General features: G+C 39.5%; 1 protein-coding gene across 2 annotated transcripts in view; it reads right to left on the bottom strand.

The window, feature by feature from the left end:
* GMDS (GDP-mannose 4,6-dehydratase) overlaps window positions 1–14,039 on the bottom strand; it is a 453,328-nt gene that overhangs the window by 290,581 nt on the left and 148,708 nt on the right. For both annotated transcript variants that reach the window (XM_053247716.1, XM_053247715.1), the window contains exon 7: window positions 7,653–7,780. In XM_053247716.1, coding sequence (XP_053103691.1) covers window positions 7,653–7,780 — 128 coding nt within the window. The remainder of the gene's footprint in view (window positions 1–7,652; window positions 7,781–14,039) is intronic.

The raw sequence follows: 14,039 nt of genomic DNA, 5'->3' as shown, positions 1-14,039 counted from the left end.
CACATACCTGTAATCTCTGATCTTCATCACAAACTGCCTTGCTTGCAAAAGGCACACCCACATTGTGACACACTTGAAAGAATAAGAAACAATGCATTCCAAACAGGTGCATCTGGGCCCTTATATTCAGCAAAGCATGACAATAGGAATGTGCCCCCAAGGCACAAGGTTTTGGGATATAAATATCCCCTGTTCCATGACCCCCTGTACTCCCTTGTGCTTTACACCTGGGACTCCATCAGAGACTCCAGCAGACCATCTTCATGCTCCCTTGTCCTTGCAGCTTGGGACTCCAAGTGCAGAACATCTTCATGCTCCCTTGAATACTCCACCGTGTGCTATATTTGGGACCCCACTGAGCATTCCATATGCTCTCTTGCAACCTAGAAAGAGCTTGAAATCACTATTTGGATAGGCCCTTGTGCCAATCCACCCAGCTTGCCTAGCACCTATAGGAAGCTGGACCCACAGAGAAGCCATTCTCGTGGGCATCACTCCCTATACTAATCCTTGCAACCCTCCTGCTATACGCCTCGCTGTCCCTGAAGGAGAAGAGTATCCAGCTGCTCGAAGCCCTAATGCCTAGAGACAGATGTAGTAAAGCGGTTGTCTGGCTCTCAGGACCCCAATCTGTAACTTCTTTTAAAACTTTTCCCTTCCCCCTCTCTTAGCATCTTTCTCTTGCCCGCCTGGGAAATTTACACAATTAGATCTTAAGCTAAACCACCTCATTGTAGTTGGTTTATTTAGAAACATACTTTATTGCTCTTTAAGTTAGAAATGCTTCATTGTAGTTAAATTGCTTAGTACATTTTTATTGATCTAATCACATCATTCTCTTCCTATATCCCCCTTATTTCAAATGAATTCTTCTTTTACATTTTGAAACTATATCCTTGTCTCGAATCTAGTCATTTCTTGAGTCCAAATGTTTGCACAGATTTAAACTGGTGAAGCTGACCCCTTTAACAGCTAATTCCCCACACAAGCCCGAACATTGTGGGTGCCGACCAAACACCCCTGGATCAGTTTCATTAGGAACTTTATAAAGAGCTCATTAGTCTAACCATTCAGTCATTACAACCAAGTTCTAAGACCCCCAGTGTTAGTTACAAGACCACTTAGAAAACCACAGGTGTAGTCTTGATAAAATTACATGTACAGTTGTTGAGGTACAGGAAATTAAAGCAGATGATTTTGCTGATGAAAGCTTTCTGTTTTGTTTTGTTTTGCTAACTGAGGAAAGAGGCACCTTTTAAAAGTGGTGATTATCTTTATTTAGCAGGGGGAGAGCAACTGGCCTTATCCATCCCCAGCACAGCATCCCTCCAGTGGCTGTTGCTGGTGTCTAAATTATGTTTCTTTTTTAGACTGTGAGCCCTTTGGGGACAGGGATCCATTTTATTTATTTATATCTATGTAAATGGCTTTGGGAACTTTTTTTTAAAAAGCGGTATATAAATATTCGTAATATTAGTAATATTCATCGTTATAACTACCCTATCACCTCAACAATAGATCTCTCTCACACTCATACCTCAAGATGCTGAAACAGAAAGCTAAGACAGACATCTGTATAAACAGATGTAAAGTTGGTTTTGTTTTAAATTCCATTATTCACATTTGGGAGGATGGATGAAGAAAGGCAACATGGTACAGTAGCCATGAAACATATGAGTATAATTTTCCTGAAAAAAAGAAGGCTATTAGGAACACTTACTTGTAGACACAACTGCAGTGCTTTGTAAATCAATACCATATGATCTGCATTAGACAGTGCTCCTATGTATTATCATTAAAACCACTTTCTTGCCTCAGTTATGCACTTTCAAATACAGAATCTATTCATGTCTTAAGTAACTATGGCCTACATTATTCTTCCCCCCTCTTATTGCCAATCACTCATGCATAACCCACATACAAGAAAGCAGTCTCTACAAGTAATGCACAATTTTTCTTTATGTTCTGATGAAGGGTGGAGGGACTACCCCTGAACCCTTAACCCTCCAAATCGTTTTCATTCCCTCACATGATAAAGCCTTCCATGCTTCTCAGGTGGCACAAAGCCAGAAGTCACATATGTAGCTAAATTTATGCATGTGAGCATGAATGATCAAGCTGCATTCTACATCCAGAGGAGGAGGAAGGGAATTTGAGTCAAAATTCATATCTGAGCCATTTGCTCGGATGTTGAACACCTATTAACGTACATATGTGCCTGTGCCTGCTGGAATGAACTGGAAACATTCTGCTGCACATCTTTGGGTCCCACTTATTCTTGGCCTTGCCTTTATAGCCCTCAATCTTCCTGCATTCACTTCCAACCAGCTCAAATTCCTTCTGTCACCTCCCCATCTCCTGCTATCTATCTACCTCATCTATCACCTCCGATAGACGTCTCCGTTCTGATTGCAGCCAATGAACAACTGCTTTAGACTGCCCTTTCTGTGTCTCACCTTGACCCTCTGGCCAATGACTCCTGGATGTCCCAGAGAATTCTGGCTCCCAATCCTGCAGTTATTCAGTCTATGTGTATGGCCCACGACTGACTGTATTATGCCTTTGATGTCCCAAATCTCGAGCACGTAAGATTTAGCTGTAGTTGCACAAACACTTAAAACTGACCCAACACGCACATAAAGAAAGACACCAGAAGCAGCATCTGTGATGAGTGCAGGATTGCAGTTCATAGGGGTGATTAGAAATCCAGTTCTAAATTAAGATTACTTTCTCTTCATACCATTTCACTGTTCTAAAAACAACTTGAAATGTAAGGAAACACTTTATAGGAAACAATAATAATTGGAGAAGTTTTTCAAATGTAGGAAAATAGATTAGAATAAAAGCACTGACTATTTGGTTTAATCAAGTAAAAGCATAACCAGATAGGCTTTAAATGGGATGCTAAAGCATGCTTAGAAGAATACTTTAGCTGATGTTAGTGAGCAAAAATAATCAGTGGTGGCAAATTTTAACCACTAGGGCTAAGCCTGAAGGGTACACTTGCCATTTGGTTCTAGTGTGAAACAGTTACAGTAAATAAGAAATGAAAACATTAACCACCACCAAATCCAATCAAATCACTTTTTTATGATCAGCAACCAGCCTAATACAGAATATCATATTTAAAACAGAATTATGTTACATGAACATATAAAACTACTAAAATCTTATCCATGGTAATTATTGATCAGTAGCGTCCAAAACTAATCCCTTTCGTGACTTATATGCAGCAGCACAGAACTTAGCCAACTTTATAGGTGATTCCTGTATGCTGATCTGACAATAACCAAGAAACATAAAATTCATTCAAATGCCCCAGAAATGTATATAATAAATGGAGTGAATTTATGTTCATGTATAAGAATGCCCATATTCTAAAGAATTCTGTTTAAAAGCCATTTCATGAACATGGATATAATGAACAAAGCTTTAAATGATTACAGGCACTTTAAACAAAAATAACTCAATTTATTTCCAAATACTTGAAAGTGTTAAGTGGATTGCTCCAAGAGCATGATTAGTCAACTTCTATGTAAAGCAACAATAAAACTGTATTATGGATTTTAATTAATAGCAATAAACATTCTAAGAATGATAGGCAAGGTAATTATGGAGAGGATACTGCACTGTATCTCAAGAACACAAGAAAGAGAGAAGCTAGGCAGATCTTCTGAAGCCATTTGATAATAAAAGAGGAAAGTTGAAACAATAGCGGGTGATCTATGAAAGGTCACCAATTTGTCAAGAGAAAATGGGTATGCTTCCCACAGAAAAGGAAGCAATGGTGTCCAAAATAAATTAACTAGTGCTATACAAGGGCTATCATCCAACTATCCGCAGAAATGATTCACATATGACCAACATGTATTGTTTCAACATAGTGAGGAAATGCATCAAAGGTGGTTGTATTAGATACAATTCTAATGGAGTTGTAGCTGAAAGAGAATATAGAAGATAGTGTCTACTTTTCCTCAGTTCTTACAAAAAAGGTAGACTATGACCACAGAAGCCAAAATCACATGGATTCTCTGGCAGATAGTTTTATGTGAACCAATCCTAATGTTTTTCTCACATCAACTTTTTAATAACGCTGCATATTTGCAAATTATTTTGTTACAACTTTAGAAATAAACAGTGTCTTCAAATTCTGTGCCTTCATGATTTTGGCATTATTAGTATTTGGTTACTGAGAAATAAGAAGTTGGTAGTAGATTGATAAGTACTTTTCTCACTGCTCGAAGTTAAAACATTAATTTAAAATAGGGCTCTCTTGGGGGTGTGCGAGGATATTTGTATGATGTCTTGGTATTTTTTGACATTGTATAGGCATGAATCATTGACTGCTAAGTGCTTACTGTTGTACTAGTATTAGAACGTATACCAGATGGTTTATTTTACTGTACTATTATCTGTAAAATTATCTTCACAGAACAAAACAAGACACAAAAGATTCATATATCAGCACTGCTGATATATTACTTATTCCCCACCACCCCCACTCACAGTGGAATTGACTGCCATTCAAACTATAAGCTAACTGCACTTTCATACAACTATAGTAGTTGCCTGTTGGCATCAAATATTTAATAATATCAAAAGGTTTTACAATATAGACACTTCGGTATTAATTAGTTTTAACAAGCAGATTTGCTGTTCAGTATTACTCATTCAGATAATAATACAAATAGAAAGACATTTTATTTGTGTTTTCAAATTACGCACTCAGATTCATTTGCACTAGAACAGCTGGCTTCTAAGCACCAAAGGTAGCTCTCATCCCAATGCACTTTGGTTAAATAAGTTTTTAAACAAATGCAGGAGATTCACTTCACTACAGCACTCACTTCTCACATACACTTCCTATATTCCTAAGAGAGATTCCTCCCTCCTCTAAAAAACCAAAAAACAAACAAAAATCACCTTGAGCAGGGACATTCTCATTGGTACCACAGCATGCAAAGAGGTAAAGTAGTTCTTTCCCATTGCACAATCTTCCCACTGAAAATAGCTATGCACTGAAACAGCTATATGTCTCAGAGAGAGAGAGAGAGAGAGAGAGAGAGAATGTCTCACTACCAGGAGTAAGCATGCCTCTTACTAGTGCACACCTACTTAAGACCTATTCTTTTTCCCCCTTTTGCGGGGGATGGGGATAGGTAGCCCACTATGTTATTTATATGTTATTTCTCTACACAAGCTGAGAGAAATGCTAGAGTTAAAAAACACTGCACTTCTGAAAGCCCTATATATGGCAGTATTTTGAATATTTACCAAAGACAAGCATAATTTGTGGGCCTCTGATGTTTATCAAATAAGATTTACCATATTTCTATGGAAAGGATACTGAAAGTCCTTCCATACTTAGTGAAAACATTCTAGAACACTTCTAAAATGCTAAAAAAAAATCTACACTTGATGCATTCTACAGCAAATATACTGCTTCCCAGTGCATTAAATCCTGGAATGATTGTTTATTTCCATTTTAAATGTATTGTCTTTTAGGAATTAGCTATATTTCACATAGTTAGGGTTTCCAGGAATTAACAAGGGCCTTGTTAAGCGGAAGAGCTAATCTCGGAGGAGTGAGATATTCAAGATCGCCTCTAGCACAGTTAGGAATTGTTTCAGAACAATTTTGGGACAGTCTCAAAATGTGAAAGATCTGGAATGTTACTTACATCCCCAGCATGTGTTCTTGGAGACGACCCCAGCTGAGTACATTCTGTCTGGGGGCCAGCACACTTGGAAATGAATTGGCATTGCTAAATAAATTGTACTTTTCTTTCAATGCAATTGATATTTGCACAAGAAGTCGATATGTTGGTGATGCTATGAGTATATTAACTCCAAACTCTCAACAAAAGACCTTTTTATTGCACACACAAAGAAAAACTAAAAGTTGGTACAGAACTTTTAAGAGCATAAGATGTTTTGGTGTGACACACCATCCTCAGTTTAAGTAAAACAAATTAAAGCTGTGTACACTGAAACATCTTATCTTTACCAACTTTTAGTTTCTCTTTGTGTGCACAATAAAAAGGTCTTTTTGTTAAGAGTTTGCACAAAACGTAAAGTCAGGTAGTATCAAGACATATACAGCACAAAATTTTTGGTTGGAAAGAGCCCAGTTAATTCTGCATTACAGAACTGGATGAACTGGAAAGGGTGTGGTCAGCAACAATATTTCCTTGTAATATTTCCTTGTAATAATTATTAATTTGTTATGCTTAATCTGCACCAATTTACATCTTAAATAAACATGTCTACCAGTAATTTAATTGATATTGTACATTCTATTTTAAATGGGAATAAATCATTATCTGCGGATTCCATATCCACGGTTTCATGTATCCATGATTGAATATTAGAAACCCAGGTTCATTATCTGCAAGTAGAAAAATAGGCAAAATTGGCCTATCCTTTGTTTTAAGTGGTCAAAAATGATCCAGAAATAACTTCTAATGTCATTTTCTGCTGCCATTTTCCAGCAGAGAGTCATTTTGTGGCTCTTAAAAAATCTTTTCTGGGCAAATATTTGGCCATTTGGGGAGGTTTGAGGGGGCACTGCAGGAGAATAAGGTACGGTCCATTTCTTCTATTTCTGCCCCTCTTGCTTTTTTGGCCCTCCTTTTTTTGTGTTAGGAACTTTACCGTGCAATTCCCATTGACTCAAAGTTTTGTTATTCATGATCTCCATATTCGTGACTATAGGCAAGAACGGAACCCCCCCCAAATAAATGTATACAGGACTAGTTCACACTGCCAGATTTCTCCACATAGTCATATATGAGAATACACTGTCACATGGAGAAAAGCTAGCCTGTACAAGCATTTTTGCCAGACTCACTAATCTCAGATTTGTGGTTGCCTGCCTTTTGTTTTTGCTTTTTACTACACGATCCACCACACTAGCTTCTCCCCTGCCTGCATAGAGGAAATACAAGACAGAAACAGGAAATCATAAAAGTGTGTGTGGTGGAGAGGGAGCAACTATCTCAAACAGTCATTCTAGCGTTATTGCTCATGTTTTACCATCATTTCCCCCGCCAAATAAGTCATATTAGTGCAAAAACTACAAAATGTTTTCATTTCACTTACAGAAGTGTTTGCACAAGGTATGTAATGCTAAACTGTTTCAATATGAAGAAATATTTAAAAATTAGCAATATTACAACTCAATTTGAATTAAGAGAACCAAAACTGAGCTTTAATAGTTAACACTGGCATTGAGTTTGTCTTATCAGTGAAGAAGCCACCAAAAAACAGCAAAACCTTAAAAGCTTTACTGCATTTGAAATATCTGACTCATTTTTCACATAAAAAGAACACAGAATATATATATATATGTGTGTGTGTGTGTGTGTGTGTGTGTGTGTGTGTGTGTGTGTATCCTGGAGTTCCAGTTTCCAGTATATTCCCATAGGAATTTAGCCAATAATGTAAACCTTAAGACCTATTCTTTTCCCCCCTTTTGCGGGGGATGGGGAAAGGTAGCCTCCTATGTTATTTGTATGTTATTTCTCTACACAAGCTGAGAGAAATGCTAGGTTTACAGGTGTATCCCCTGCAGGCCCTATATTTTCTCTGAAGCTGCTGTAACAGACATACAAAAGCACTGTTTTAAAAATGACATTTCATCAACAACATACCTCGACATAGTCCTTGGCATGACCCCAGTCTCTCTTGGCATCCAGATTGCCCAAACTGAAACATTCCAGTTGCCCCAGGTGGATCTTAGCGACTGAGCGGCTAATTTTTCGAGTTACAAAGTTAGCTCCTAAAAGAAAGAAAATGATAGCATAAGGGATTTACAAACTGTCTGGTAACTGCGATAGCTGAACCCAAGACTACAGTTTATGACAATTTCTTTCAACCTTCCCTCCTGCTTGTATCAATCACCTAAACTTTGTCATCATTCATCACTTGGGCAAGCCAAGGAGCACAAACATACATGTCACATTAGCTATACTGCTCATCAAATATCTTTTCTTTGAAAACCAAAGCATCTCTAATCTGCAGCCTCAGTATTCAATTTAGGCATGAGGCCAAGAAAAATAAACTGGAATGGAAGTTTCTGAAAACAAAATCAGGAAAAAAACCATGAAGACGACAACCCAAACATTAAAGAATAAGCTAGGGCCTTTCTGTAATTTAAGGTAGAATATTATTTTGTATAAATTTGCATACTAACACCTTGTGCAAGAAAAGCAGGATCTCACTTGCCACTAACTTGTTCTCTCAATGGTATTCTATGTAGTAAGACATGTGCGAGCTCAAAACACGCCAAGACAGAACATAAAGTGCTCCTTACCCTTCAGCCAATTGAGAATTTCCCACCTATCCATCAGGTTCTAAGATGATCATCTTTCTGTCATCCAGTTCAAACCTCATCTCATGCCCCTGGAATTTTAGACTGATTTGGATGTTTTAGTATGCAAATTATGTATGCAAATAGATAATTAAGGATGTAAATAGAAATCTCAACTAAGGGTGCATGTGTGTATACATGAATCGGGTGCCACTGGTTTATCTGGTGGTGACCTGAGATAGGGCCTTCTCTATTGTCGCCCCTAGGTTGTGGAACACACTTCCCGTGGATTGTCTTCCTTGGAGGCCTTCAGGAGAGCCTTAGACCCATCTTTTTAGCCTGGCTTTTAATGATATTCAGTTTTAATGTCATCTAGTTTTAATTGTAATTTTCATCTGTTTTTAATTGGTTTTTGATTTTGTTATGTATTTTTTATTTTAGTGTAAACTGCCTTGAGCCACTTTAGGAAGGGTGGTATATAAATCAAATAAATAATACATAAATATACATAAATAAAATAAATTTATTGTTTAAATAAACAGAAATAATGGGCAAGACATTTCAGCTTCTGCCTTCTTTAGCTGCTCTGATGTTACAGGCAAAGTTCAGTAGCTGCAGTAGTATGACAAGTTCACAATTGGTGAATTTTTCTTTCTAAGAAAACAGTGTATCTTGGGCTGTTTTTCAGTATCTTCTTGTACGGCTACACGTCAATGTCCCCTTTACCAAGCCTGGCTAGGCTTACCGGGTCCAGCCTCAGAGCAGGGATGGGGAGGGGGTTGAGCGTCACCCTGTGCCTCCTCCAACCCAGGCTGCTTGCTCCTTGCCACCAGCCAGCCTCTCATCCCCAGCTTTTATGCCTCCTCACAGGCTATGTATTGCCTGCCCCCTCCCTGTAATTGTCTACCCTTTACAGCTGCTGCCAATGTCTCTCCCTCTTCTCCCTCCTCCTACTCAGACCCCCTCCCCTTGGGAGGTGTGCTGATGTTATCCTTGCGCGCCTCCCCTTCAGCTCTTTCAGGGATCTGCCACTCCTCCGCAGGAGCCGGGTCCCTGCCCATTGACAGTCTTTCCTCTGCTTCTCCCCAGCTGCAACCCATTCCTGTCTCCTCGGGCCCCCTCACCACTCCAGCCTCGGGGGTATGGACAGCTGGCCTCGCCAGACACTTGTACTTGAATGGAAATATCTGGATCCTAGTAGGATGGATGGATGAACACAAACACACACACTCTACATATTTGTATAATGGAAATTGTGCCAAAAGAAAAATAGCTTATTCTTGTTTGTGGCAACCCACTGACTTTCACAGCTGGGGTAAAGGCAAAAGTATTCAAAAAACCTCACCAGTACTACATTTTCAATCCATTAGTATATGGTTCAGATAACAAAAACAGGTTGAGTAGGTCTTGTGATCCTACATAACACTGTATATGCACTCAGATGTCTTCACACTAGAGATGTGCCCAAACTGTTTAGGCGCATCTTTAGGGAAACACCAAAGCGGCTTGGGCACCCACATCCTAACCAGTCCAGTGGGGCAGGGATCAGTTCCTTTAAAAACCAAGTAAGCAGGTCCTTACCTGCTACTTCACCACCCCACTGCTTTTCCAGGCACAGTGCTTGCTTTCAAAAAGACTGCGCGCAGCTGTTTATTACAATCCAGAATTCAAATCACAAAAAACACTTACCTGCTTTCATATGCACGCATGTACACACAAAATAATTATATTTGTATTCTATGGATATAAATCAAGCCTAACTGTGGGTGTCAGTAGAAAATAAGCAACAATAGACTTGGACAACAGTTCTGACACTTATTTTAAAACACTTCCTTAATTTTAACATATAGCTTTCCATTTAAAAAGTCATCTAAGATACACAATCAACATTAATTCAATGTCATTTTATCAGTTTAGCCTTACATGGGCCTTTTCCCCAACTACTCACCCATTCCCATTGGTGATGTGGAGTTCTTGTTGGAAAAGTATCTAGGGAAGAGGCAGGAAATAAGGCGACCAACAGCAGCCGGGTGCCAGCCTGAAAGCTGTGAGAACAGAGTCGCACTGGACAGGCTCTCCAATGCCTCTCCCCTCAACAGTGTCAAAGTCTTGGGCAGTTTGGGCATGGTTGTCCTCAGCTCTATGGATAGCAGATTGTTAGGCTCTCTATCTCTCTCTGCTACAACCATCATGAGCCATTGCAGCTTTATCATGCACTATTTTGCTGCTCTAATTGTGGGCCTTAAATAGCTCACTAGACACTCCTGCTGCTCCTGTGAGAGTCTGATGCCTCACACCTTTGCCAGCAGCATCTCTGTTGCCTCAGCAATTCAGCTGCAGCTACTGCTGGCTTTTTTGCCAGTTTTGTAGCTTGTAGTTCATTCACCCAACCCTGGAGTACAGAAGGCACAAGAAAAGTGGAAACCTCTGTGATGACCACCACCACCACCGGGGAGCCAGATGGCAGTGCCAAAGCAAAGTAAGAGAGGCTGCCCATGACTGGAAATGTTCTCAGTGCTTCCAGGTGCTGCTGAAGCACCACTATCTGCAGGGGCACAGCAAAAAGGTGAAAACAAAAATGGAGACACACCAGTGTGAGGAGACCTGGGTGTGCGTGTTTTGAATCAGTTTTGAACCCGCAGTTCTGAATCAGTTGTACTTTGAACGTTTCTGTTCTAATTATTTTAAAGGAGGAAAGTCTCAAAGTCTTTTGATCTAAATTGTCATTTGTAAGGGAATGGGGACAAGACAAATGACTGGGGAGAAACTGGATTTCTTACCTCTACAATGTCTTACTTGCTTCCATATTACAATTTTTCTGGTATTAATTCTTGCCATGGTAATGTAAGTGTCTAGGCTGAATGTAATCAGTCCCCTTTAAATGATATCCTTTCACCAAAGGAAAGCAAATAGCTTTACCTCATCTATAATAACTGATTTTAAAACTTAATTCACTTTTTTAAAAGGTTATATAAAACTTAAGAAATGTCAGGCTTAGGGAACAATAATTATTAAAGATTAAAGAGAAACTATAATACTGAATGTTTTACAAACAGTGCTGGAACTGTTATGATATATAAACAAAGAGATCATTCACATAATCAAAAACTGAGCCCTTTCTTATGACTAGTGAGAAGGGGCTACCCTGTCTGCGGGGAGGAAGCCCAGAAAAGCTTACCTCCCCTCAGACAATCCTCCAGGCTTCCCTGGGCGGGTGAATTGCCCGCTGAGACAAGCACTGGCTGCTGCCAGTGGCTCCGGGGGTCAGGGTACCGGAACATGTCACCCTGCATTGCCACACCCCGGAAATAACATAATGAACCTGTGTTTGATCTAAGATCATAAATAAACAACTAACTAACATAATGAACCACACAAGTGTGCAGTGCTTTATTGGGATTCCCCTCCTCTCCCCAGGCTCCCTGCAGTCTGGCAGCCATGGCTGATAGACATTTTTTTTTTAAAAAACAAACAACTCACTCTCCTAATCCCGTTTTAGAGGGAGGCTTCCCAGGGAGGTTTGCTGCCGTGATTGGCCAGATCCCAGCGGTTCACAAGCATGTGCAACACTGGGCTGGGCTCCCTTAGCTTGGTTTTGCATGCACATGTGAATAGCCTCACTGTGTACTACCCAGATCTGGGAGCTTTGTGCGCTCCCAATTTTTGGTTGTGTGGAAGCAAGGTAAGAAGAAACTTGGGTAGAAGTGATTGTGTGGAAGCAAGGTAGGAGGAAAACCCAGGTAGCTTTTCCTCCTATCTTGCTTCTACACAATCACTTCTACCCAGGTTTCCTACCTTGCTTCCACACAACCAAAAATTGGGAGCGCACACAGCTCCCATACCTAGGTTGAACACAGTTCTTGATTATGTGAATGACCTCAGAGCTTCTTTGAGGTTCATGATCCTGTTCTATTGATTGTTTCCCTCCACATATTCAAGACATTGTACCTTTTTGAGATTCACTATGAAGAGGAAGAAGAACTCTTCCATGCAAAATAATAACAATGACTAACCCAAACATCCATGGCAAGGGCTGACATCAGTTATTCCAACAGCAGATGGGCCCATCTTAAATGTTACTGATAAAAAGAAATAAGGAACCCTGGCAATTATGGTAAACTCCCTTGTGTAGTTCTTTGGTGCATAGTTCTTTGGACAGTGTCTACTTCCTGGCATCAATTTTCCAACTGAAAACTGAAATAGCATCAATTTAACTAACAGCTATTACACATTTAGGCACATTACATAGAAATGAATTGATCCTCATGATAAAGTATGTACATTAAAATGAGTAAACTCAAATTGAAAAAGAATAAAAATACTATGAAATTTATTTATTTTTTAAGATGAACAAATGAAGCTACCTTAGGGAGGCCACTGGTTCTTCTGGCTCAATACTGTGCTGTTTGACTGGCACCAGCTTCCCAAGGTCATGTGTGGGTCTTTCCCAGTCCTACTATCCAACAATTTCTGTAAATGCCTGCAATCTTATGTAACTAGTGTACAGGCCCTCCTCAGAGCAGCTTAGCATAACACTTGGTACAATTATTAGTAAAAGCTTAGTAAATGTACATAAACATAAAACCAGAGTTTCTCAATTTCTGTCTGCTTTTAAAAAGATCCTTAAGTAGTACCTGTTTTCTCAGGTGCTACAGAAATATGATAGATAGATAGATAGATAGATAGATAGATAGATAGATAATAAATGTAGATCGCCATTCATAATTACACCAGATGCTTTTTGATTGGAAAATGTATGCAATGAATACAAGTCACAGTGCCATCAAATAAAGAACAATTTGAGATAATGCTAGGATCTGAATTATGATTAGGATGGTCTGCACCTGGAGGCTTATGGATCCAAATGGATTCCTGACCATTTGGGGGATTTTCTTCTCAATAAGGCTAGTGGTCCTGTCAAAGCTATGGCTGAATTTCAAAATGGAAAAAATGACCTGGTCTGTCAACATGATCACTCCTGAAGGGTCTTCTCTCCAACCACAGTGTCAAAATGGCTCTGTGGTTTACTGCAATCTTTTGGTTGATGAGAAAACTTGAGTGGAGAAGACAAACACAAATCAAATCAAATCCAACAAAAGCTAGCGCCCAATTTTGGGGGCTACACAGCAGTAAAGAAAATCATTATTTGACAAAATCGGATCTGTATCAAGCCCTCCAGCTCAGCTTTTTAAAGTAAAGGATATGTTTCAGCTTGGCTTTCATGATCAGAGTATGTCTGTAACCTGCTATGACCAATTTGTTAAGCATTTTGCATATTAAATTGTTTTCATCTGCTATGACTTAGACAAATTATCTGGGGCAGATGAGGAGCCATCAGCTTTTGATTGCCCAGTGATTCTGTACAGCCTGTTCAGCTTGAGAATATGGTCAGGAAATTGAAAGTATTGGTTAGATCATGTCTATGATTGACCCTTCAACTTCCTGTCTAATAAAACCTGCGGGGATGGGGGTGGGGAGAGGCTAACGAAGATAGGTCACTCTTGTGGATGACCTATGCTGGGTTAACAACCCCTGCTAACTCAGCAAAGAAACACCTTTTAAAGTGGTGATTCTCTTATATTTAGCAGGAGGAGACCAACCGGCACTATCCAACCCCAGCACAGCATTCCTCCAGTGGCTGTTACTGGTATCTTCCTTATGTTTCCTTTTAGATTGTGAGCTCTTTGGAGACAGGGGACCATCTTATTTATGTATTATTTATTTTCCT

The sequence above is a fragment of the Hemicordylus capensis genome, chromosome 4 (assembly GCF_027244095.1).
Source record: "Hemicordylus capensis ecotype Gifberg chromosome 4, rHemCap1.1.pri, whole genome shotgun sequence".
Classification (NCBI taxonomy): Eukaryota; Metazoa; Chordata; class Lepidosauria; order Squamata; family Cordylidae; genus Hemicordylus; species Hemicordylus capensis.
This window is presented reverse-complemented; position numbering and strand designations above follow the sequence as displayed.